General features: G+C 34.7%; 1 protein-coding gene across 1 annotated transcript in view; it reads left to right on the forward strand.

Annotated features, from left to right (window-relative positions):
• The window catches only part of SNTG2 (syntrophin gamma 2), a 119,064-nt gene that overhangs the window by 14,138 nt on the left and 77,481 nt on the right, over positions 1-27,445 (forward strand). Inside the window, exons 4-6 of the mRNA XM_063153410.1 lie at positions 10,415-10,458; positions 10,568-10,609; positions 25,647-25,734. Coding sequence (XP_063009480.1) covers positions 10,415-10,458; positions 10,568-10,609; positions 25,647-25,734 — 174 coding nt within the window. The remainder of the gene's footprint in view (positions 1-10,414; positions 10,459-10,567; positions 10,610-25,646; positions 25,735-27,445) is intronic.

Below are 27,445 nucleotides of genomic sequence, written 5' to 3' on the forward strand. Positions count from 1 at the left end.
ATTATAGTGAAGATAACACAACACCTAAATCAGTACAGTCTATCTCAGTTAAGTATTACATTGATATTTATATAGCAAAAGGAACCTTTGGGAGACCTTTTCAGACCTGAAACTGAACTTGGCAAGTTGGAGAACTGGTCTGGAAAACAAAGGGGCTCTTTAGTGAGGAAAAGTTGCATGTGGGTGGGCAGTGCCTTGCTAAGGGTCTTGGATGACCAAAAGCAAAGTTGTGTTCTGTTCTCTGATGGGTGTGGACATGAGGATAAGCTTGTTCTTTTGTTTTCTGAGGCATTCATTTACATATTTTAAGATTCGTTGTCTTCCAAAGCTTCTATGTGTTTCCTCTCTTCCCTAGTATAAATCTACCCATCTCATGTAACCTTTCCTTCAAAAGAAGACAAAGATTGTGATCCTCAGTGCATGTCCTGCTCCTTAAAGGTCTCAAAGCCACTGACATGATCTTTTTCACTCATCAGGCTCTTTTCCTGCTTTGCTGTAATGAAAGTTAAGCACATTTGATTAACACCATGTTTAGACTCATGCTTTATTAGGTCACATACTGTGCTGATTTTTCTCCTCTGCATCTTCTTCAGGGGGTCCTTTTTGTAGTTGAAAGGAATACCTGATTTCATCTGATACCTAATGAATATTGAATGGATTATTGTATTTCTGTATCCTATTGGAAACACTGCTTCAAGTTTCCTGTGTCCAGTACTTACATTTCTTTTTGTAATATTGTTTCTGCAGAGAGGAAGAGAAGGTGTTTTTATATCAACTGTATTACTGTATATGGAATAGTGATACGCTCCTTAAATACACAGTATTTATAACAATACCAAGAAAATGTGCATTAAAATAATAACAATAAATTAATGTAAGCATTCAGATCGAAGGGAAGTAATTCAGGAAATTAATCAACAAACAAGGAAAGCTATGTCCTGCTCTCTTAGGCCATAGTACTCTCAACCAAGGTTATTAGTGAGTTTGTATATAGAATACTTACATTCGAAGTTTTGTACGTTGTGAGTAATTGTTCTTTATCTGTATTTATTTGTAGAGAAACAAATGCAACAACAATTTTATGGGGTCAGCTTTTTACTTCAAATTTGAAAATCACTCCTCAGAATGTGCTTGTTTTAAGATCTTATAATCTTTTGTCTGAGGAAACTCCAAAATCAGTAGTGATTATAACCAGGGGCACTGCAGTATCACACTAAGCCCACATGAAATGTTCCTGGCTGGATCAGTGAATGGAATGAAGACTGACACACCTGGCAAGGTATGAAGGAAGTAGTCAGGCAAGTTCCAGTTAGCTTCTGCATCCCTTCTAGCCTGAGTGAGTCTGTGATTCAGGTACTGCTGCAGGTGCTAAAGATCAGAGATCTGAGATAGAAATGCTTTTGGGGGCACGTGGCTTATAGCACTCCATTCCAGTTACTGAATTTCTGTGCAAGAGAAAATAGAGTGGAGTTTTTGTTTGCTTGTTTCTTCCAGAAAATAAATATTTCTAAAATGTGTCAAAAGATTTTCAGAAGAATTTTGGAAGTGCTCAACCTTCTTATACTGCAAATCTTTTTTTTTTTATATATATATGATCTCACAAATCTCAGAGAGATGCTGTTACTCAGTGCAGGAGGAAGATAATAACAGGGGCTATTAACAGTGTTACTCTTTTGGTATTACACATAACTGGAAATTAAGTAAGAGAACATGTCTAAATTTATCTCACAGGTGACATTGAGGCAATATTTCTGGTTTTAGATTCTAGTGATTTAATGTAAGAGAAAACAATCTGGCAAGGGATTAAGGGAAAATAAGACGTGTTCTATAAATATGTGCATTCTCTCTCCATTTATATAATATATATGTTGATACAGACACGCATACCAAAATACAAATGTATTTACATAGAAAAGAATATCTGTAAGAAGTTTAATATAATGAGACACTAATGCGCTATATAATGTTAATGTATTGAGAATATAATGTGTTAATATAATGTGTTATCCATGACAGAGAGATGAGACCGGTGCAGATTTATCTAAAACCAAGCTTTGGACTGAAAATATGTATATTCATAATGTAGATAAATCTCTAATGGACTGTCATTTCACAAGGTACTAATAACAGTGAAACTGATTGGCTGGCTTTAAGAGTGGCCTTTAGTTAAGCAGTGAGATTCATTGCTGCTTCAAGAAAATAAACTGAATTTTAAAAAATAAAAAAAAGGCTTTATTGTGCAGTAACATTAGAAAATAAATAATTTACCTGATAAAAAAAGCAATTTCTTATCAGGCATTTTACTCTTTTCTGTACTTGAGTAAAATACCTGAATGTACATGAGTAAAATTCTCCTTAATAACTAAAAAGCTGAATTTCCTAAAATGGTTGATAGTTTTTGATACTTTTCATGAAATTTAATGCCTTTTATATGGCAACACTATAAAATAATGTTTTCAACCTTACTTTGTATGGATATAGTACTATTTTTAGTTCCAAAGGTAGAAGCATAATAAAAAAACCCTATTGTTTTCTCTTTTAAATCTCTGTAACCTTTCTGCTACCCATATAAAGTAATTAGTTGTCTATTTTTATACTGTTTAATTTTTTCAAACATTGGATAAGTGATTTTGTTGGCACTGACCTAAGCATGAGCTGACAGCATTTCTGCTTCAGTTTTTGAAACAGGATGAACATTTCAATCGGATTTCATTTCATAATTTCACAGAAGCACATCCATAGCAGCTGTGCTTATAAATACTATTCTTATAGTTTTGACCTCTCAGCTGTGATCCTGTGTTTATCAATTTCGAATTAAGTTATTCTAGATCTCTCTTCTTTCCTGAGCAAGTTCACTGAAGCATACACAGAAACTCAGTTAAAGAGCATAACTTTGCATTTTTGAAATAAAATATTTGGTCACTTAGTGCTGGAGACTGATGTATTGCAAATCACAGTAAAAAATACACTGAGTTTTTCCTGAGCACGTCCTTCTCAACAGTATTGGAGCAAGTTTTGCTAATTCAAATGACTCATAACCAAGTCTGGCCTTTTAAATATTTTCTGTTCATTCTGCCTTTCACTCTAGCAAAGATTAAATTTTTTTTTCCTACGTCCAAAACTTTTGCTAAAGTTAATTGCAGTGGGAAGAAATTTTTGTGTCAGAATGAGGAAAAGTAAATGCAAACTTTAAAATATAATGTAGAGTTATAAACTCAAGAGTAAAATGCTATAATTAGCCACAGAGTAATTTTTATCCCATAGGAAATAGTTTCACTTCCAAAATCAGGTGTTTTTCCTACCCATTTATTAAATCATCAGTTGGCTCAGGGTATTAACAACATTGCTGGTAATCTCCCAGATTATTGAAAGAATTATTGATGTTGAAACTTCCAAGTAATGTTCTATAAGCCTGATTCAGGCTGGTTTGGGTTTGGGATTTTTTTTAATGTAATTTAATACAATAATGGTTTTGTTTTTTTCCTTTTGAAACTGGCTTAAGATGGAGTACATGGTACTTGTTGTACATTGATTGGTGATTTGCTATTAGTTTCTAGGTGTGTTATATTTTTATATATGTGCTAAAATCATATTAACAATGTATTTAAGGCAAATAGTGCTGTGGACTTCCAGTCAAATAAATGTAGAATCCTATTCTTAGAGCTATGTAATGTAATGTCCAGAACTTGCAAAGGAATCATATCAGTTAGGTTTTCTTGTTGTACAGTGAATCGATTAGATCAACTAAAAAATACTTCAGGGAATCTTCCACATGCTGTATGTGGATAAAGTGTACAAGACTTCATGTGTTTACATCTTGCAATGTGTATTCCCATTTTTAATTACTGAAGATTCTTTATGAGTTTGTGGAATCTAGATGGTGGAGGTTGTAAAAATGAATGGATTTTGAAATCTAAGTTCATCCTATGTATAAATGATTTACCACATATAATATTGGAAATTCTGGCTGTTTAAGCATGAAACAATAAAGTACTGTTTTGTTGCAGAATTATCCAGTTGACAATCACATTTTCATCTGATGCAACTTCTCATTTTGTGAGACCTCTTGCAATAATTTGACTACTGCTGTGAGTTCTCCTCATACCTCTTGTAATATGTGAAGTCAGACAAGCAGCAGTGATGAAGCAGAGCAGTGGATTCAGCTCATGAGGCTTGATGAAAATATGTAAATAAAATTTAATAAAGTGCAATGGAATAGGATTAATTTGCAATGTGCCAGTTTCAAAAAAATCTTCCTTAATAGCCAAAATTAATTAAAATCTTATTTTGAATGCATTTTCCTTGTGTAGCAAAAGTTGACTCATAACTCATGTTCTGCTGTGTTGAAAAATCTTCTGTTTTATGCTAAGTGCATTTCTAACTGATGCTGTCCAGGACTGGAATGAACACCAGACATTCAGCAACTAAAACATCCTTGGCTTAAAACTGTGAGCTCTGCAAACACAGACTGTGTTCAAATATCACATCCTGGACTGTCTGGAGGACATGGCATCAGTTTGATGAAGACTTTTAACAGTTTCCCATGCCAGAGATGTTTCGGTGTGAAATTGTCTGTGATACTTCCTCCATGGGTATATTTCTGGGGTTTGGTGTTGACTCATCACCAAAGGGCACAAGCACAGTAACCCAGCCCAGTCTGAACAAGCTGGTGGGCATGATGTGAGACTGCACCGAGCTGCGCAGCATGGTTCCATCCACACCTGATGCTCTTCATCCCTGCAGCTGTAGTCACCTTAGCTTCATCAGCTTTGGAGATTCATTCCACTGAGCCAGCCAGCTCAATATTAAGAATGAGTTAAGGGCATACAGAGGTATTTAGGTTTATAAGGAAGCCAGAATGAATCAAAAATTTGTTACACCCTGTGCTAATGAAGGTGAAGACTGATTACAAGGCCATCTTTGAACATACAGCCTCATTAGAACATAAGGCCTCATTAGAATATCAGACAGCTGAAGCTGGGTGGTGTTTAATTTTTAGATATTATTTCCTAATATGACTTTAAAATTTCTTCAGGTTTTTGTTTTAGCATTAATCTTATTTTCCATCAATCTTTTATTGTCTTTGATATGCTAACTTCATATATCATTATTAGAAAGCTTATGATATATGAAGTTAATATACTCATTGTTCTTTCTCATGGACCTATGCCTCCATCTCTAAACTTGTTTTCAGAAGGCATGGAAGAACATTGTTAACATTTTTGATTTCTTTTTAACTGTTGCCTTCTCAAGACTAGACAGGCCGTGAAAGGCAGTACCTCTTAACAGAAGGAAGATCTTAATGAACGATTGAAGATCAACAAGTAAAAGCAAAGTATTTTGATCTCTGATTCAGGATTTTTTTTTCTATTCAGCCTAGGAAGAATTATTTATGGTCCAATGTCTGTCAATAATTGAGTTTATATAGTTGTGTTTGAAATCACAGATTAAAGATCTTGCTTGCAGCAGGTGTATCTTTACAGTCAGAAGTGTAATTATGTCCAGTTCATGGAAGAGGAGGGGAAAAGTATATCTGGATATATTGAAGTTGTCTTTTGCATCCTTAATACTAATTTTTCCAATCTCTTAATTTCATCCAGTTTCTTAACTATTTGGATTTTCTTCATGCATTTAAATACTTATGCATATGTTTAATGTTAAGCTTGTGAATTGAAAAATCCATGAAGTCAGTGCACCTCACCGTGTGCTTTAAGCAGCATTTTTTGTCATAAGACATAGTACCTTGAATGTTTCTTGTGTGATTCAGGAATTCAACAAAAATTGAGTGAAAATATGTACTGTGACTAATCTTGAAAAATATAACGACATCAGATTATCTAGAGACTCAAATCTGTGTAGAGATGTTCATCAATTAAGTAGTTGTAAGTAAGTATTTCCAGAGACTGTTCAGTAAATTTACCATTTCACTACCTTGGAAATTTTGGAAAATTTGATACAGCCTTTCTTCAGTCTTAGTGGATAGGAAAAGTAAGCAAAGCAAAGCCAGAATTACTGGTTCTTTTCCCTTCTCACTGAGTGCAAAAGAATTTTAATAGTTCATGGCTTAAGAGAGGCTGGGTTTTTTAGAGATTAGAATGATGGATCATTTACATTTGGGAAAATTTTTCAAATCTATTATACACAAAAATAAGATTTTAGATTTTTTAGTGATTATTTTCATACCATTACTTAAACATAAGCCCTTTTAGGTTTCCATCCAGCTTTCCTTTGTTCAGTATTACTTTTGAATTTAATCAAGGTACAGCATTTAATCAGCATTAAACCTATTTAAAGCTACTTAAGATGAAGAGTAAAGGTGATGTAGCACTATTTTTCAAGTAAAACTTCAAGAGGCAAACTGGAATCTGAAAAAGTTGCATTTACTTTTTCAGTGAATAAGGTTATATGTTCTGTGGTAGTGCAAAGCTCTTTTTTGAAGTATTTTGGTTTTAGTGTTGCTTCATTTTACACGTAATGACTGATACTTTTAGAGTAGCCTTTCATAAGCACCTTTGCATTTGAGAATGTTGCCAGCGGGAGAAACTTTGATAAAGTGTGGAAGACTTTACTTAATATTTTTGTCATGAAGGGAGAATGTGATTTCATGGAAACATCAATAGATGTCTTCAGGTTTAAAATATGTCTTATAGAAACAGGACTGACTTTTTCTGTCCAAATAGTTTTTCCAGTCACTTTATTTCTAATATATTTCTAAACTATATTGTAAATTCTGCATTGTAGTGACACACCCTCTACAATTTCATGTATGACAAACGTATTTTTGAGCAACCATCATTGATTTTAAATTATAGACCATTGCCTAAACCCAGAGACTTTCATCAGAGACATGTCAGCAAGCAGCAGGAGTCCTGTTTATTGGTTTAGTATGCAGCATAATCCACTTCTAGAAAAAATTCTCTGGTTGTCCCAAAGGCTATACTTGTTTCAGTTCATAGAGTGTTTGGCATTGACCACATAATGCTCCTTCTCTCATTTGCTTATGTGGACAGCCTTGATTGTTTTTCAAGATTCTGCAAGCAGGATAGAATTGCTTTGTGCTCCTAAACTATAAAATTTATTGGCTAACACACATGAGGTGGATGGGGATATTGCAGTATTCATCATCCTTGTGGAATGGGCAATGGGTCTTTGCTGATCTGGCAGCCAACAGTCCTGGGGCAAAGGTTCAGCCTCCACTGCTCCATAGAAGACAAGGGAATTGTCTTCTATGCTGCCAAGTTACTATCCTCCATTTACTCAGTTTTCTTCCTTGAGGTTTTATACCTATTCATATCACTGCTTTTCCTTTTTAAGCCTTGATCTGTTAAATAGGGTTATTTCAAGAATTTTAGCTGTGTCTAGAATTTAGTCTTTCCTTTTTTGCATGAATACTAGTGTTTCTTATACTTTTGTTACAATGAAGAAGTTTTCTCAGATGACTTAGACAATACTGCACAACTGTGCTGTTGTGTCATTATGCAGTGTATCACAAATAGATGAACATCCAGGAAAATGGTAATACCTACCTACATGCCCACAAATCTTCATCATGCACCTTTCCATCAGGATCTTAGATTTCACACATTTTCTGGTTCAGGATGATTTGCTTTCTTACCCTACATTTTTCTGTTGCCACCTCTTACAGAAATTTATTTCCAAATTAATTTCTTACATTTCCACATCTCTTTATTTACTATGCTTTTTCTTATATTGCTGTTTCCAGCGGATCTTCCCAAAAGCAACAGCAGCTTTGACTGCCCAGCAGAGCCAACAGCACAGGGCCTCAGGAAAGCAGCACTGCTGCTGCCCATGTGCTGTCCTTACACATCTGTGGCCCACAGATCAGCTGACTGGTACTTGTTGGAGAGCAAACAGACGCATCTGCCTTGCTGCAGGGCTTGGAGCCTGAATCCAACTGTGACCCCTGCACAGACAGAGTAACATCTGAGGATTGGCTTGTTAGGGTTTTCCTCCTCAAGGAGGCTGAGGACACACTGTCCCTGTGTTTCACCTTGTTTGGTTGCTGTCCAGGTTCTGCACTGATTCCAGTTTCCGGGACTGTTGCAGTACTTGTAAGCAAGTCTGCTTCTGCCTGCTGGGGCTTCTTGCAGCTGTTACTGGCAGCAGAAGTGCCCCACAGTGTGGCACTGGTGTGCCCTAGGATAGGCTGCTTAGAGGTCCAGGAAACAGAAAGTTTTTTGTACTAATTTTCCTTGGTCAGCTTCTCTTCACTTGAGAGCACTTAGACTGGACGACCAGTCTGATCTCGTTTAAAATCCCTGAAATTTACAGTATGGATATAAGGAGCCTCATCATCAACTGCTTTGATTCATGACCTCTTTCTCTTCTGCCTCTTCACACGTGACTTTTGTGTCCTGGTTTTCAGCTGGGATAGGATTAACTTTCTTCTTAGTATCTGGTACAGTGCTATGTTTTTGATTGAGTATGGGGATGACGTTGGTAACACACTGATATTTTAGTTCTATCTAAGTCGTGCTTTCCCTAAATCAAAGACTTTTCCCTGTCCCATGCTCTGCCTGCAAACAAGTGCACAAGAAGTTGGGAGCAAGCATGGCCAGGAGAGGTGACCCAAACTGGCCAAAAATATATTCCATGGCAAAGAAATATTCCATCCCATAGAACATCATCCTTGGAATATAAACTGTGGAGAATTGTCTGGGAGCTGCCAGTTGCTGCTTAGGAATGGGCTAAGCATCAGTCAGCAGGGGATGAGGAATTGAATTGTGTATCCCTCGTTTCTCTTAGGTTTTATTGCACACTGTCTCCTTTCCATTACTATTATTATATTATAGTTCAAAAATTAAACTGTTCTCGTCTCAACCTACAAGTTTTTATGTTTTTTTTTCAAGTCTTGTCCCCATCCCTGGGGGCTAGCATGGGGTAGAAGAATGGGGTTGGAAAGGAGGGTTGAGCAAATGGCTGCATGGTAAATAGTTGCCAGCTAAGGTTAAACCATGGCAGCTTGCTGATACAAAGAATGCTTAAGATTTCTCCACTCACTTCTGAGTCAATCAGACACTGTGGACAAGGCATGCATTCTTTGAATTCATCCTTTTCTTCTTTGCCTCAACTGGAATTTCAAACTCACCCTCTTCCTTCTGTCTCCAATTCAATGATGCTTCCACTTTTTTAAAACAGTCCAATGGCCCTAACATAAGCCCTGAATTAAAAATTGTTCACGTTTTCCACTATTGGTGTATGTATTACTAACATCTCAAATAGAAGTTTATTATTGAGATGCCCACAATAATGTTCATCACCTCTACCAATGTATGTACCCAGAACAGATTACTTCTGATTGCTTTGTGACAGTTTTGAAATGCTTTAATTCCCTTAAATTTCTGTACATAGATGTCTTTTCTATGGAAGCTAATAAAAATTATAATAAAATAAATAAATAAAATGTAGGATGAGAAGTGGGGTAATGACCTCCAATGCAACTTGTATCATGATTTTTAAAATACATAGAGAAATATTTCCTAAGTATTTACTAATGAACTGTAATTTTTATCTGCCAAAAGAGTGATGAACAATTTATTTTTTAAAAAGTGCTATTTTGTAAAAAAGGCACATTTGCAGTAGCAACAGCTAAATTGCAGAAATCAAGAATATTCTATTCAGTCCTTTCTTTTTTACTTCTATTTTCTTTTCTCATAGTACTCTCTTTGTTAACATTGATGGCATTCTTCTAAGCCTCAAGGTGTGACCTTAAAGGTCATGTATAAGACTAATAGGCTTTCTTTAATACTATCAATCTTTTAAGGATAAGAGCCTTAATTTTAATTAATTATGCATTTCATGAGATAAAAATCCTCAAATTCCAACAAAAAAAAAAGTTAAAATTTAGAAAGTTAGTGAATAGACCTCAAAATAATGTCATTGTTTGTATCTATGGAGAGTTGATTGAAATTTCAACATGACATTATCCCCATTAATTCTGTATGGCAGGAAATATGCAAATTGTAGATCAAAATAATGTTATTCTTTAGGACAAAACTAACTCAAACTTCAAGTTAGAATTGTATTAAATTCTAGTCACAACCTCTTTAATTACAGCAGTCCCTGTTTCCCTTTTGTGGAAGAATAATGAAAAGTGTGAATCACATTTTCCACATAATTTATTGAAATCTTTCATTAGTGAGAATTGACATTTGTATTCCATACTAAACAAGTTCTTTATGCTTGGAAAGTAGCTCTCTTAATGTGTTTAAAATTGCTAGGAGTCTATTACCATTTTGGATGAATACTGATTGCTGTGCCATTGGTATTTTCACGACCAAATCAGTTTCAAATGAGGATTATGAAGAGTGTATTAAAACAATTGCTGGAAGAGAATATAGCATTTTTTCAGTACTACTATCAATTAAAATTTACTCCTTCTATAATCCCACAGCTGAACAGACAGGAATGTTATTTATAGGAGATGCAATAATACAGGTGAGTAAACATTTGCTTTTTTCCACAGACATTTGTTTCTTACTTGCTTTTATTTCAGTAAATAACTTCCCATTACAAATCATTTTCTCCCTATTGTATCTGTTTTTAGGTTAATGGTATAAATGTAGAAAGTGCTACCCATGAAGAAGTGGTAAGTCATTCCATTTTGATTTTTTATTGGTGTACAAAATATCTTATGTCCAAACAGTTCTGCCTCTGATCTTGTTTCAAATGAATTTACTCTTTTTTACTATAAATACAGTGCTATTTATCAGGTTTATAATTTATTTGATTATTAAAACTTTTCCAGTTATTTAATTCCATTTTGAAATCAAATTTGCCATAATGCTTGGTCTAACCTGAAACAAAATAATTGAATAGTGGTCAGGTTTTACAGATTTGCTTCATTTATCAGACTGACCATATGATGACAAAGCCAGTTCACATTCACTTGATGTGCAGTGCTTTTCTGGTCTGCAGTGCAAGGCCTTATAGATAAAAATTGTTACCCCTGTTGCCTGTTTATGAGCAGTATCTCAGAATAACATCTGTAGCAACCATAAATGACATGGGCTTTGGCAGTCTTATCAGCAGGGCAGAAATTACATGGGCAAAGGAACTAAACTTGCTTTTATTACTTGAAGGTGATCTCTCTAGGTCAAGATAAAGTGCAGCTGCATGATCTTGCAGTCCTTTTCTTGGTGTTGATTAATACCATCAAGCTGACTCTCTTACAGACAGTCTCAGTAATAGTTAGATCTATTGTGTATTGGTGAACTGCCCTTCTGCTGCCTGTGTTATTATTGCACAGAAAAAAAATTAAACTTCCAGAAAGCTACTCCTCAGAAAATGGTAAGCTACTTCCATTAAGAATTGTTTGTAAAAACTAAGAAGTGGTCCAGAACTGTCAGTGTAACACAACAGAGATGAGGAATGAGAGAGAAATGCATAGTGCTGCTCCTTTCCCTGTACATGGGAATTCAGTAGAAGCATTAAGCATAATTGCTACTACCACAGCCTGTTACTATGATGAGAATAGGGTTAGAAGAATGTGTCAGGCAGTAGACATAAGAAATGTTTCTATCAGGTGAGGTTGTCTGTTGGCAAAGCTCCTCAGAGAATGGAAGATTTATTATTTCTTCTTTTATCAAAATTATGTCTTTGCATTTTTATGAAATAATGGTTGAGATAAAGTTCTCTTTATTTGAACATTGTGGGTTTGCAATTTGAAGGAAATGCTTTAAGGAAGAAGGTATATAGCATATTAAGCTTGTTACAGTATATTAAGCTAGTAATATAGAAATGTAGTGATTATGGGTAATTGTCCAAAAAGCAGGAGGTTAAGGATGAAGAACTCATTTCTTTTAGAAAATCATGCCTACATCTTCTCTCTCTGTAAAGGATGCCCTAAATGTCACTCAGGTTAAATGAGAGGTGCTCCAGCCCTTCTATTCAAAACACATTCATTAGTGAGGCTTGGGTATTCTTAATCCACTCTGGGTTCAAGTTTACCCAACCTTGTTAACATAATACAATGGAAGTCTGTCAAAGGTTATTGAGTCATTCTTTTGGCTTGCTCTATATGCATCTGGCATTAAGGGGCAGAAGCAAATATGTTTCTTACTTTTTTGGTGTTGAACTGTTTTTTTCTGGGTTTTTTTTTTTTTCTGTTTGTTTGTCTTGTTGTGGTTTATTTTATTTTTTAAATTGTAACTCTAACAAATGCTTTCAAAAATTTTCTCTCAGTTTTTTATTTTGTTTGTTTCACGATGGCATTCCTTTTTCAGACTTTTTTCTCTGTTTTTGTTTTTACTTTCTGCCATTCTAGAATGTCTGCTAGTTCACCCTTGCAGGATGTGAGGAGGTGCACACAGTCAGCACACTCGAAAAACCTTTCTTTTACAAAACTGAAGCTTAAGTGTAATTGTACATCAGTATGGCTCACAGGTGTTAAAGACCTGAAACCCATTGGGGTTAATTCATGGGAGAGAAGGCTACAAAATGTGAGAACTTTAGGAAAGGAGGCCAGTGTGTTCTGCCTGCTACCTACCATCTTCCTTCCTGAGATGTTTATGGAGTTAGCTAGTCCTGATTGTACCAAATGGGGAGTTTTGTTTCTTGAGCCATGAACTTCAGCAGTGTTAAAAGGTGATTACTTCTGGGCAAACCAAACAATTAGCTACTCAGTCAGCAACAAATGAACAACAAACTAGCTCTCTGTTTTTCATTTCTGATACTAGAATTTGTTTTTCTCCGCAATTATTCAAGCTGCCACTATCACACATTAGTTCTGGCTAAGGGTATGGATAGAATAAATAATTCAGAATCAGTGCCAAGAAAAATTCTGCTTTTGTAGTAGGTAATACAATAAGTGTTGAAAATTGAAAATAATTTCTTTTCCTTGAAACTTAAGTTTATTTTTAGAAATAGTCTATTGGTGTGGAGAATGCAGAAAATGTTGATTCAGAGATTAATATAGTTTCTGTATTGTGTATCAGAGAGGCAATTTAATTTTCTTTCCCTGGTGGCTAATCAGATTGTCAATGTGCATAACATGAAAGGAGCAGTCAGATCTCCTGAGTGGAGAGAAAGAGGGAAGCAAAGATAAGGGAGTATTTTGGTTGAAGTTCACAAAAGTGTGCCACTTGGTGTTCTTTGGCTGGGACTTCAATTTTCAAGATATAAATACAATAAACTGTGAAAGGAAATGAAATATGAGATTGCAGTTTTCTGATTCAACAGAATTTTTTAGATTCATAGAGTCAGAAAATGGCTTATTTGGAAGGGATCTTGAAGATCATCTACTTCCAACACCCCTGCCATGGGCAGGAACACCTTCCTTTACACCAGGTTGCTCAAAGTCCCATCCAGCCTGGCCTTGAACACTTCAGGGATCGGACATCTTCAGTTTCTCTGGCAACCTGCTCCAGTGCCTCACCATCTCCACAGTAAAGAATTTCTTCCTAATTTCTACTCCGAACCTCCTCTTCTTGAGTTTAAAACTGTTCTCCCTTGAACTATCACTACATTCTCTTGTAAAAAGTCCCTCTTCAACTCTCTTGTAGCCCCTTTAGGGTCTGGAAGGTCTCCCTTGAGTTTTCTCCAGGCTGAACAACCCCAACTCCCAAAGCCTGCCATCATAGGAGAGGTGCTCCAGCCCTTTGAGCATCTTCTTGGCCCACCTGATACTCACAGAGCAGAGCAGACTTCTTGGCATTTTGTGGTGTGAGTCTGAGTACTTTTCTCTCCCTGTTCTTAGTGAAAGAGAAAAATTAGATTCAGAAAGATTTTTGTGAGTCCCCGAGGTAAGCACTGCCCTATGCTGAAATGTGCTAGAAGTACCTGCTTGTTTCCACCACAAGCAAATTGTAGGAAATGTGATGAAAAACCATCTCTGTTGCCTTTCAAAGGGGAATTGGACAGGGTTCTACATAATCTCTCTTGAAGACTGTTTTGTATGAATCTATGATTAGTTCAGATTTAATTTTGTATGAAATTAATCCTATTTCGAGGATTAATAAACTGATTATTTCCATTAACTAGAAAATGCAGGAGAGGGTGTTTAGTTATACAAAAATGGAAAATTAGGTGTTGCATGTTATTTTTTTCTTACTATATCTTATTCATGTATTTCATAGTATTAGGATGTTTGACACATTTTTAGTATTCCATACAAATGTTCATCTCTTTGGAGTTTTGCCCAGTGATGCAGGAAAGTACTTGGAAACATTTTTTTCTTTTTATTTATGAATATTCTCACCAAAGGAAATTGATAAATAAACAATATCCATTAAAACAGAGAATCTAGCCATTAAAACAGAAAATCTATTCAGTACGAATAATTTTAGATCTTCAGAATTTTAAACAGGTTTTAGTCAATAGTAATTTTTTTTTAAGTATTTAGGACTTAAGATGTTTACTGTAATGCTATTTAATGTGTCATTGGCATGTCTGGCTGGCAGTGATGAACATGTTCTTCATTAGGCTGATTAATTGAGATACAAGGATTGAACCTCAAAATTGTTTATCTTCATTGAGATACTGAGATTTTATTTTCATTTGTGAATTAGCTATTTTGGCATTGAAGTTCTCTTCATGTTCTTCTGGAATTCAGTTCCAAATGGTGAAGCACAGACTATGAATTTTATCCATATAATAACAGAAAAAAAGAGATCAAATAGAAAAACAGAGGAGAATACATAACTAGAATAGGCACATAATGGTTAATTACTCAACAAATACATCAAAACTAATAAAATAATAAAAAACATAGAGTTAGAGTGATGGATTAATAAAATAATTATGAAATTATATATATATATATTAATTATAATTATATAAAAATAATTATGAACTAGCTTTTCAGATAGATGCTTGAGAAGTAGAAAAAATAATTTTTTATTTACAAAGTTTACTGTGTAATAATATCTTACTAATATGACTATATTTATAAGTAGATTTTATTGATTTATTGCAATAATTAATCTTCCAACAAATTAAGATATGTATTTACAATGTGAAAATTACAGTGTTATGCTCTGTTGATTAAACCACATGTTAATATTGGACTACATAATTCATTAATATTTGAGGCAACAGCTTTATGACATTTAGAGAAATAAAAAATAAAGTTTTTATTTGATATGCACAGAAGTTTTAAGATTACTGCTAGAAATAGTCAGCAATACAGATCAGAGCTCAAGGAAATTTTTTAGCTAGATTGCCCAGGTAGTTGCTACACTAACATATATAGGTGCCCTTACTGACCTACGCATCTTTCTGACCCTAGACTCACTATTAGCTTCAAATTACTTCTTGAATTTCTGAAGTTTTTCCTGTGGGGTACTTTTTGGTTTGAACATGATTTTTCACCCAACAGAAAAGATGTTCATAAGTAAAAAATGAAGAGTGTAATTGAAGTACAACAAGTATAAAATGGATATTAAATGAAGGAAAAATGACTATTTTTCTGTGTAGACAAAGTGTGTATGTTTCATTTCTTGGAAGTCTGTCTTAATGGTAATATTGAAACTTCACAGTACTTTTAGCAATGCTCTGCATGATTTACTTGAATAGTTCGTCCTTTGTCCTGCAATTTTTTTGTTTTCTCAGCATAAAAGAAATACTCTATTAATATTAGAAGGGTAATTCAAACCAGATCCAGAAGAACCAGAAACTGAGTTTTTTTCACCTCATGTGAACATTGTGTGATTCCTCTGCATGTCATGAAACCGTTTGATTTCTTTCTTCAACTGCATGGCTCTCACATTTTCTCAGTAATTTCCAGGGTTTGCTTTAAGATTGCATAGATTGCTTTTGGTTTTTCAGATGGTTTAGATTATAGTAAACTATTTCTACTTAGTGTTTAAGCCAAAACCTTTAGCATCTTATACTTTTCTCACTCTAGCTAATTTCCAACACTGACCTACATTGTCATTAGGTATTCAAAAAGACATTAAGAGGATTCCAAATATCAATTTTTCTATGACTAGTTTCTGTGTAAGAAACTTCATCTTGCTTTTGATTACACATATTGTCTTCTCAATATGGTGCTTTTATAATTTTCTTTAAATGGACAATTTAGGGTGTGGAATAAGCATATCTTGAGTGGCTTAAGGTTTTGATGTGCTCCAGACTATGAGAGCATCTCCAGTTACCCAAAGGTGTGTGAAGAGAAACATCATGAGTAAAATCCATCTCCCAGAAGTATTATTAACAGGGAGCTTGCTGAAATGATCTCAGACTAACCCCTTGCTTTATTATTAGGAGACATATTTGGTATCAGCCAGTGTGAGCATATAGAATTGGAACTGTTTGTAGGTTACTTTCAAGCACAATGCAGTTTTGACACACAGCTGTTCAAGAAACTGCATCATTTCTATAGGTTGTTTTTCATTGAGAAGCTCTTTACACATGAAAAATTCATGAAGTTTATGTTTAGTTAATGCATTGTTATATATTTATAGGACTACAGACACACCAAAGCAAAGTTATCAATCTTTTGAAGATTTTACTTTCTTAACTTTATCTTAGTAGTAGTTCTCATGGTCCATTTGTCATTGCCTCAGTCAGTTCTAAAAGAATGCTTTAGTCATCTATAATGTGGACAGCAAATACCTGTTAATACTGAATATATATCTGCAGGACAGCTGCATGCATCAGACCTGAGGCAGGAACTGGGAGAAATGAACCAACTTTTATTGAGCAGCATTTATTAATGAGTTTAGTGTAGTGACTTTCATTAAGTACTGTGTACTTCAGAAAATTTGCTGTTGCTATGTTGGTGGGCAGAAATAAACATGAATAGCAAAAAGGCTAATATGTGATATTTGCTGGACGTAGTTTTCTTTCAGTTACCCCATAGAATTTTCCTGAGCTACTTTCATGGAGATTTAGTCACAGCAGAACAGAAGTTATCATGACAGTGAGACAAATAATTTTAAAAAGTTTTTCACCTTGTTTGGATGAAACTTATCTAAATTTAATTTCCTTTCTCCAGGTGCTAATTTCCCACAAGTATTCTGTATCCCAGCACCGCATAAAGATAAAGCTACCTCAAATCATCAAAGTACAATATAATTTTACAACTTTGTGGAATGTACAATTCATCCTCATTGTTTCCAGATGCTCTGAGAAGTGTGATTATTTCCTCACTGAATGCATCTGGCAACATTTCTCACTAAGAAACAAGTTATAGGATACTTTTGGTCTCCAATGTCTTTCACATGCAAATGATAAAACTCACATGCTTTAAAACATGATTTTGCCTTTTAAATTTGCATCCATTTGCTCCCTTACTGTGCTTTTGTGGGAGATAGCAAAATTTCAGAGAAAGATTTTTTTTAAATTGGAGTAACATAAGTACCTGCGTAAAATTTATGCCTAAAATATTATGAAGCTTTTGTAATGTAATTGTGGAAATCAACTTTATTTCAAGCTCTAAATATGTTAAGAAAGTATTTACATTAAGTAGTTCATATTTCAGCTCTGCTATTTTACCTCCATCATTGCACAGGAACTTAATTTCCTACGTTAGAGTAGCAGCAAGTACTCTGGCATTAGGAGCATTCCCAATGTGCATAATCTTTGAGCACAAAAGCAGAATTACTATAATTAAAACTGATGGAAGAATTCAGGTACCTCACACAAAGGAGCTTTAGGAAGAATTGAAATCTTTGTTAAGCTATGGATGCAAAATCTAGCACTTAGGTAAAGCACAACAGTGTGGCTGGACAGCTACAATTTTAAGTAATTTCTAAGGGTACAAGGAGTTAAGATATTTAAAAATTTTTTTGAAAGGCCTTTCTTTTAACCCTTTTAAATTTCTATTTATTTCTTTAATAAGTGTTGAAAGACGTACAAAGGATTTATCAGAAATTATACCAGCCACTTTATTCATAAGTAGAGGGGCACTTTCTTCCATCTCCTCCTCCAGCTCCCACCTGTACAAAACTGAGTACCATAGAGGTAGGTTAAATACGTGAATAAAAAAGGGACTTGGAATAAGAACAAAGCGTGTAAGCTATCTGTGGGTAAATCAGTGGGGAGGTTGGGGGGAATTGTCTTTGAAAGTGCTGGTAGGAAAAGAAAAAGCTACTTCATAGCTTCATGAACAATATTGTAATATGTCTCTTGTTATCCTTGATAATGAGTATGAAGACTCCTGCTTCCTTTGATCCTTATTCCTGTGCCCAAAGTAGTCTATCTCTTAGTCACTCTGCTCAGTTTCCACTCTGAGCAGTATCTCAGAGTGGAAACTAAACTAACTTAAGCAGTATCACCTCCATCTCATTTCTCTCTTACACCTTCATTTTCCTATCTATACAGTGTTTTCTGCTTTTCATTAATTTGCTGCCTTACATTAGGTGACCTTCGGTATTTAATCAAGGTATAGAGAATTTTGAAGTGCTCTAGCTCAATGTTATCAACATAACATAGCTGCAGGCTAATAAAGAGTTAGTGTGCACCCTGGTGATTCCGAAAATATTAATTAAATAAATGTTTGTGAAAGATTAGACTTAGGCTGTTTACATAAGTGAAACTCAGTTATTTTGTGTCTTTAAAGTTTGTTTTTTTTTTAAAGGAAATATAAGTTATATTATAAGGAATAAGGAAATATAAAAAGGAAAGGGAAATATAAGTTATATAGAGGCCTTACAACCACATAAAATTAACCCATTAATAAAATTGGTGTATTTCTGATCACAAGAGGGATTTACTCCTTTGAGATCACAGTATATATTGTACATAAGTACTGTTTCTCTTCAAAAAGTTATTGATTTAATAGGATTGGGATCTAAATAAGTGAATGGATCTTATAGGTATCACTGATATTTCAGACGCATTTGTTTAGCTGCTGACTTGAGGGTGAATAATAGCACCTATGCTTGTTCCTTATTGTAGAGAGCAGACAAAACAGTCATAGAGCAGAAGTGTATTCATACACTTCAAATGGCAAATATTCTACCACAGTGCATCAAAAGTATTAAAGGATTGGATTAGAAAATCAACAGGGTTTTTTGGTGTTTTTTTTTTTTTTTTTCTGTCTGATATGATATTAGGCATCAAAAAGTCTAATACAAAAATGTCTGGAAGAAAAAGTATAGCCCTGTATTTAAACAGTTATGGCTCTGACTGTAATCAGCTCTCTGAGGGAAGAGAGACCAATTCAGGAGAATGCAACATGACAGTGGGATTTGAATGCCATTCCCCTTGTCAAATAGCATGTTATTTTCCCAGTGAAGGAAAATTTTAGTATTGAATAAAATAATATACTTTATGGCGGTCTATTCTGAAGTTGAATGCAGTAGCAAAAGTACAGGGAATCAATAACAGGTCTATAATCGTTCTCAGGATTACAGTCCTGAGACAGTATAAAGAAGTTTCAGGTATGGGGCTTTTCCTAAAAAAGATTTCTCCCTGATTTGTGCTGAATATTGCAGATGATCTGCAGGTTTATGTTGATAGTAGCACTTTCATGTCTGTGGAATTGGGGAAACAAAAGCATTAAGGACTAGCATAGAGGGGTTCTGCTACTATGAAATAGTGCTGAACTTTATCTGCAGGTATTCCTCTTATTCTTTTATGTTCACCTACATGCTGTAAGGTGGCAGTGGACACACGACTGACCGAAAATGGTGGCAAGCATCAGCCCTTTATTATTCCCCCATACCACTTTTTATACCTCTTTTCTCACATGCATAGCACCAGCATGCTCTTTTATCTTTTGTGATGGGTCAATACACATCAGCTTTCCACACTTCTTCCTTAATGCATGTCTTATACAGCTGCACCCATTAGGGATGAGGCTCTGCCATAGCCCCATTTCTATTCTCCCACAATCTATTCTCTAACAGTAGGGAGTTTAGTAAAGGAGAAATGTTTTTGTGTTCTAGGTACCTCTGTTCTTTAACTCTGAAAGAATGAACATGTGAGTGATTATAAATAAATTCTGTGGCTGATTCAGACTGCAGGGCACTCTGTTAGACTGATCACTCCTTGGGTCTTCTGGCTTGTGCTTCATCAGCTAATGTGTAGGCAACAAAAGCACTTCTTGGTGCTTCCTATCTTTAATCCTGTATTAACTGTAGAGTAGGCTAGAAGACCTAGATCAAAGGGATCATTGTGGAAAAGTTTGTTGTGAGAAAAGGAAGAAATGTCCAAATTGTTAGCAATTTCTAAACCCATATGACTTGCTGGGTTTGACAACTTCAAAACCTTCTGGTTTTGTTTTTACATTTGATAGCACAAGACAGCCTTTATTCAGTATTGCCAATTCTTCAACTGAAGTTACCTTTATCATCATTTTATACCATTGCCATTAAACGATGGCAGGGTTTTTTGGTGGATACCTCTCTCCTCAGAAACTTCAGGTCAGATAAAATCTGTTTCCGAGAGCTGTGGAGGTGTTAGATACAAGCAAACAACAAAGAAAATTGGAAAGTAATGGCTACATGAAAACCTGCATTTAGTCTTTTTAGCTCAATCTGTGCTCCTTAGAGTTTGTATAAACTCAACCACTTAAGTATCATCTAGAAAAATTTCTATATATACTTGAAGATTATGAACCTGCAGGGTTAGGTTGTTCCAATTTCTTTGCTTGAAAATGACTGCAGAAATGGGTTTTTGTGACAGAAATGTTTGCAATTCTATGGGTACTGATTCCACTTTACCATATGTCTTTGCAATCACATGTAGTCAGATATGTCTATCTCTGTGTTGTGAGTTTTTGATACCTGAGACAATTCTTTCTTTTTACAAGTAAAGCAAAACATCAGATAAGCAGTAAAACATACTGCTTGTTCTTTAATTTTGAGTTCTGTGGTTTTGAACCCTTTTTGTTTATAGCACACTGATCACAGTTGAGACTGACCTTCATTTCCAGAGAGAAGTCCCCATAATGTTCTGATATTCTTGGAATTTTTTGAAAATTTGACTTTCTTAGGAATGGGTCTTCATGTTTCAGGTAATAGTTATCCTTAAGCAAGTTTATTTAAACTTTTATTGCTTCAGGGAACAGCCAAGTCGACTCAAAATTTATTTTCCAATGCACAGCATGTAACAGCACCTTTGATCTTCCAGACAGTTTTGCAAGCATTGTTTACACAATACTAATTACACACTAGAATGTTTAATTAAATAGAAAAATATGTACAGAATAATGAAAATAAAATTGAAATTTATTTTTTTGTTCATAATGCCTGGTATTTATATCATACAGAAGCAGCATTATTTGTTTAAATTGATACTGAAGCTATCTGTAAAATATTTTCTACTATATTTATAGGCAGAAATTAGAGAAAAGTTAGAAATTAGTAAACTAATAAGTTTAAGTAATGAAATTACTTAATTTAGAATTTAGAATTAAGAAATAAGTAAACTAATAAATTGCAGTTAAGTTTAAATCTGTGAAAATTTCCAAAGGCTACATTGACTGCCATTTTTCCTAGCATATTTGTATAAATTGTTCAGACACAAAGGCTTGCTTTGCATTAGCCAGCTAAGCATTTAGAAAGAGATTATTGCTCACTGAATAGTGCAATGCTAAGGAAAAGAAGAATCAAAAATATTTATTTGAAACCATTCCATATTTGACCATTGGAAAAGAGACAAGAAATTGTTGTTTCTTGAATTAACTTAATTCTGCTTTGTGGTCTTCCAATATGAATTGCAATCCAATTTTAATTTTAAAAACTATTTTTAAAGCCATTTTGTGTCTACTATAATTTTAAAATCTACCTGTACTGCAAGGTGTCTGTCACACATCTCCCTTGCCTACTCATAGACAGATAAGCACAATACCAGATTTTTTAGCCCTGTTTGTATGCTTTGAGCTGAAATTGCCAAGTTTCCTGAAGTGCTTCAAAGTATACTTTTGCTTAGGAGGCATTTTAAGTGTTAAACATTATCATTCTGTCTGAAAAGTGAAGAATTTTTTAAAACTTTCAGTTTTCTATATTTCATTGGGGTTTTTTTGTTTTGTTTTGTTTTGTTTTTTTACTATGATATGTTATGGTCTAATTCTTCATATATTTTACCACATCTCAGTTTTTTATCTGCTCTGTTGCAGGCTTGTAAATAACATTCCACCCAGATACTTTTCAAGTCCAAAACTTGCATTTCGTGTGAATTTCAAGTGTTTTATTTGGGAAATGCTTGTACCTCAAGCTCAGGCATTCATCAGGTGGTTCACATCCTTCTACTTCAGAATTTTTGCTTCAGACTTTTAGTCACATTTATGTACCTAAATATTCTTCAAGGCATGCCATATAAGATTAATTTTATCCAACTTCCTATGTTTAAAGTGTAAGGTTATCATCCAGATTCTTTTTATTTAGAGATTCATATCTGTGAATGAGGATTTCTTTGTATCGTAAGATCTTTACTGATTTCTAAAAAATATATTACCAAATACTTTCGAGTTGAATCTCTTAAATGGCCACAGTGAAATGATTTGACTTCTGCACTCAGAACAGATATTGGCTAAGGGGCCATATGGGTGAAATAATTCATCAAAATCATTCTCATTTTCAATTTTAAGTGCTGTTCTTAATAAAACAGAACCTGTTTCAAACAGCCAAAACCTTTTCTAAATCTCTGAGCAGTGTGAATAATAATGTTCAGATAAGTTTGAAGATTTAGATCAAATCACAGTAAACACAAAGAACCAGAATTTAAAAAGAATGCCAGCAGCTTTGCATTGTGCCATTGGCTTGTCTGCATAGAAGTATATAGAATTCCCCTTAACTGGGTGTTGACAGTAAAAATGAGATGACAAAGGTTATTAGGTTTTTCTAAAATATGAGTAATATTTTTCTCTACAGACTCTCTGCTGTACTTAGTTGAGATATAGAATCTCCTATTTATATTTGTAACATTTTCTCTGTTCTGTTCCTGAGAAATGCATGTGAGAAAGAGAAGCGTAATAAACCCTGGGCTGATAAATGTTCTTAGAGATAAGCAAAGCCTGAAAACTGGAGCCAGCATGAAAAGCAAGCTTTTCAGCTGAAGCCCTTTTTTCCTTTATACACATGAACACGAGTAAGTGCATGAACACAGACACACAGAGTCAGCTGCACTAAATGCATTTAATCAACCTTTGGAAAACAACAAAACCCACTCACTTCTGCAATTCTCTTTTAATAATTTTACTACAACAGTGTGGCAGTGAATGTTACTCCAAAGATACTGGATTTGTCTTTTTGGACCTAGTGGACTTTTGCAAAAGCTTCAGCATCACAGAGCAGTGCATTATTTAGTGACCTTCTGACTGTTAAGACCTTCTTGTGATCACTGAAATTGATTTAGTTCTGTTAGTATGTGTGTGGTTCAACACTCTGGCCTCTTCAGGCACTACCCAAAGAATACTAAGCAGCTTCAGAGAGTATGATACGGTGTGAATATCTTTTAAGAGACTAGTGATGCTTGGAAATTTTAAACCAAATCATTAATATTTGAAGTTATTTCCTTTTCAAAGTATAATTTGAAATAAAAAATGAAATCTCATACTCTGCAACAGTTTCTAGTCTACTGTTTTGTTTTGTTCCAACAATTTTTGGATTTATTTTTGTAAAATTTGACTGATGTCTTCCAAAAGTATATTAGGCAATCTGTCATGCTGTCTCCTCTCATCTCTTGATAAATATAAATGTTTGTGTGAAAACATTCCTTGCTTAATTAGGAGGAAACATAGTTGTTCTTCTTTGTTTGCAAAAGGTTTATTTCAATTAAGAAATTAAAATTCTTTCCTGTTGTTCCAAAGGTAAATTTAAACTTCTTCACTTCTTTAGCTTATTTTAAAAGGCAATCATGAATAAAAAGTGAATTCTCAGTATTAATTTTATTTGGTTTATATTTCTTCCCATTAGATATATCAGGACTACAGTTAAAATCTCTTTGGTTTGAAATTTTCTATTTAATTATGCAAAAAACTGTTGTTTCTGTACTGATCATAAACTAAAGTTGGCATTTTTAATAGATTTACCATGTAGTTAAAAGTAAAATGGTATTACAAGAACAGCAGCACTTGGTAACAGGATCTTGTATTTTTTTGCCAACTGTGACTTCTCCCTGCCCTCATACTTTCTGACATTTTTAATTTGGAAGGGAATATCCTTGTAAGAGTGGAAGGTTGTCCTATCTTTGAAACAGTAGAGTGAGACTAGCAAAGCTACCAATCATCTTCAGTCTTTATTGAGTAATAAATAATGTCTAAACTAGGAAATAGGAAATTTTCTGTAGGAAATAAGGGGCAGAGGAATTCAAGAGACATAGTTTTCTTGCACCTTAGAATTTAGGACACACTGGTTTGCTTTGCAGCCCTAACATACTTTTCTATGACCTTAAAATGCATGCTACATTGTCATTCTTGTTTCCTCCTGTTGTGACCATCTTCAAATGGTTTAGTCAGAAATCTTATGATTTTATTATTTTTCTCCACAATGTTTTTCCCCACAGTGAGACCTCAGGTTCTCTTATAGTCAGTTGTCCCCAAAAGCACAACACTGAGATTTCTGGGGCTGAGTAGGCAGCACTGGCTGTTGTATTTTTCATAGTAAATCATTTAAAAGCAGATTGAGTGAGGGGGGAGATGGGGGTGGAAGAAAAAAGAGAAAAAGGGTTCTTGGTTTCCATCAGACATAAGCTTGATATTTTCATGCAAGCAAATACATCAGTCTCTGGTGTAAGCATTATTTTATGTACATAAGTGGAAAACTTAAGATGTCTGAGGTAATCCTGCATCTGATGATGTTGGCCAACGTGGCATTGTGCTAACACAGTGGTCTGGAACAACACTACCACCAGCTTCCTCCCAGCACATTAAACAATTAAATGCATCTATATAAGTCAGTTTGCTACAGTTAGTTCCTTTTCTGCTTGGAGGATGAATGCTCTGGTTGTGCTCAGATTAGAGGCCACAAGCTGTAGCATCCATTTCTGACAAACTGGGTCAGGGATATGCAGGCCCTGTGTACAGGCCACATGCAAACCAAACACAATATCTGTTTCCTGAGAGTCATGGATATGAAACTGGGGAACACCTCTGCCCTGTAGTAGGAACTGAGTTCCATCAGAGATCCTATGTGTAGTTCTGCATTTAAAAAAATACTTTATGTGATGGCGTACTATTCCCCAAAGTGAAGTCTGATAGTTTAAAACATGTCTAGAAGTGTGTATGTGTATGTGTTCCCTTTTGGTTAACAAATGCTTACAGACAATAAAGACACAAAACTCAAGACTGTATTTGAATCACAAAAGTGTGCTTAACTTGGTACCCAAATCAATCAAACCAAATACTTAAGATCAAGATATGTATGATGTATTAATACATTTCCATATATCTTTCTGTTTGTATACAGACAAAATTAATGTATTTTATCTACATAGACACATATTTCCCTACTATCCTATGTCAGTTTTATAAAATCAGTTAGTGGAAGTTGTGTTCAGCTGGTATGTAATATCAGGTTCCCCAGCAAATTATTTATTCAGATTGTTCTACTGGTCTGGCCTACTCTTTTCTATTGTTGATGTGACTGGATCCTCAACTATTCTACATTCTAAGCCAGAAATACTTACACTGAATTTATTATAGATCAACAGAAATGTTGATTTCATTGTAAGTAATGTGCTTTCCATGACTGATCGTTCTTTGGTTTAAAGTAGTTGTTATTTGTCACACTTGACAGGTACACCTACTGCGAAATGCTGGCGATGAAGTTACCATCACAGTTCAATACCTCAGGGAAGCTCCATCATTTTTAAAGCTCCCATTAGGTAAGAGGAAATTAGTGAATGGGAGTAATTTGTTTTCCTCTTTGCAGTATTCTTGTAATAAGCTGACAGTGACAGAAATAGAAATCCAATCCTTGAGTGCTTCACAGGAAGAAATAGAAAATTGTCTGTCTACTTTACTGTTTAACATATAAGAATCAAATGCATACTCCCTTGCTTCTTATGTATAATTTATTCAAAATAAAACTTAAAAAAATAATTAAGATGCAGTACAGTCATGGGTGATAGCTGAAAGTTTTTCAGTAGAAGCTTTGCCTGAATACAATAAATAGTGTTTGCAAACATTTGAATCATACATTTACACTGAAAGTTACTTTAAGGACACTTACCAAACAAATGGATAACATTAATTATGTAAATTTCATTAATTACTTTACTATTTTTATTTGTTTTGTCAGCAGAATTATGTTGAGACAGCTGAGTAGTTTAACAGTAGCAATACTAAAAAGTGTATGAACAATACAGATCATGGAAGTTTGGGGCTCTTTTGATTATCAGATAAAATATTCAAATTGCACAGTTGTCATCAGTGTTGCAAGTAGAAAAGTGTTCATAATAAATCACTTTATTTGATCAAATTAATAATTTTGCACCAGTTTATTTTAGCAGATTATTTTCTCTCCAAAATAAGCAAAAAGTTTTGAAATGTGTCTTGTTCTTTGGATTGATTTAGATTTTATTTCTTTAAATTGCACTCAACTATATACTTGTGTTTTCCTATTTTCAGCAGACTCGTAGGTGTCATAGTTTAGACCTTGGCATTAGAAGAGTGTCATTCATTTAATCTAGATTTTTATACCTGTGAAAAGCCAACTTGACAGGCCTCTACTAAGCTGAACTATACATTTCATGCTGGAAACTTTCTTTCAGTGTTTACTGCTTATCATTTTCATTTGAAAATATATGGTCAGTTTTTCTTATAATGAGTCTTCATGTGTTTCTTACTTTTCCTACTGGATCATCAGACAACTCTAAAATTGTGTTGACTGCTCCTTGGATAACTATGTCCAAGCTTAAACATGAATTTGGCAAATTAGCAGCATCTTATCAGTAGTGTCTGTGTCATTGGGCATATTTATTTGTGACTATGACAGTGCTACTAGAACTTGTATCTCATCTTGTAGACTGACATCACATACTTGAACTGTATTGCCTGTCATTGGTTAACCTCCGCTAAGAGCCAAACTCTCATTCAGACACTCTCTCACTCCCTGTTCTCAAACAGAATGTGGTGTACAAATAGAACAAAAAAGAGATTAGCTATTAATTACCATCATGGCCAAAGCAGAGGCAATGTGGGAAAACTTAGACAAATGTATTGTCTATTAAAATAGATTCAGGCAATGAGAAACAAAGACAAATAAATTGTCCATCACCTTCTTCACTGACCTTGAGGTTCATTTGATTTTTGTGTCACTCTTTCCCTTGCTATTGTCTCCACCCTTCTGCATTTTACCCTTTGTTAAAGAGTTTCTCAGAGGTGCTGCCAGCTCAGCTCCAGGGCCCAGTGGTAATGTGGGATCTGTCTGGATCTGTCTGTGCCTGGCCCAGGGCAGCCTCAACCATTCCCCACTTCTGGAGACATCCCAGCCCATCAACCCCTGCCACTAAGACCTAATACACACTGCACAAGCTGGCTGCCACCTTCTCAACTAGTTCACGTAGGTCCAGCAATATTGGTGCCCTCTTTGTG

Source organism: Melospiza melodia, chromosome 3, assembly GCF_035770615.1.
Source record: "Melospiza melodia melodia isolate bMelMel2 chromosome 3, bMelMel2.pri, whole genome shotgun sequence".
In the NCBI taxonomy this organism is placed as follows: domain Eukaryota; kingdom Metazoa; phylum Chordata; class Aves; order Passeriformes; family Passerellidae; genus Melospiza; species Melospiza melodia.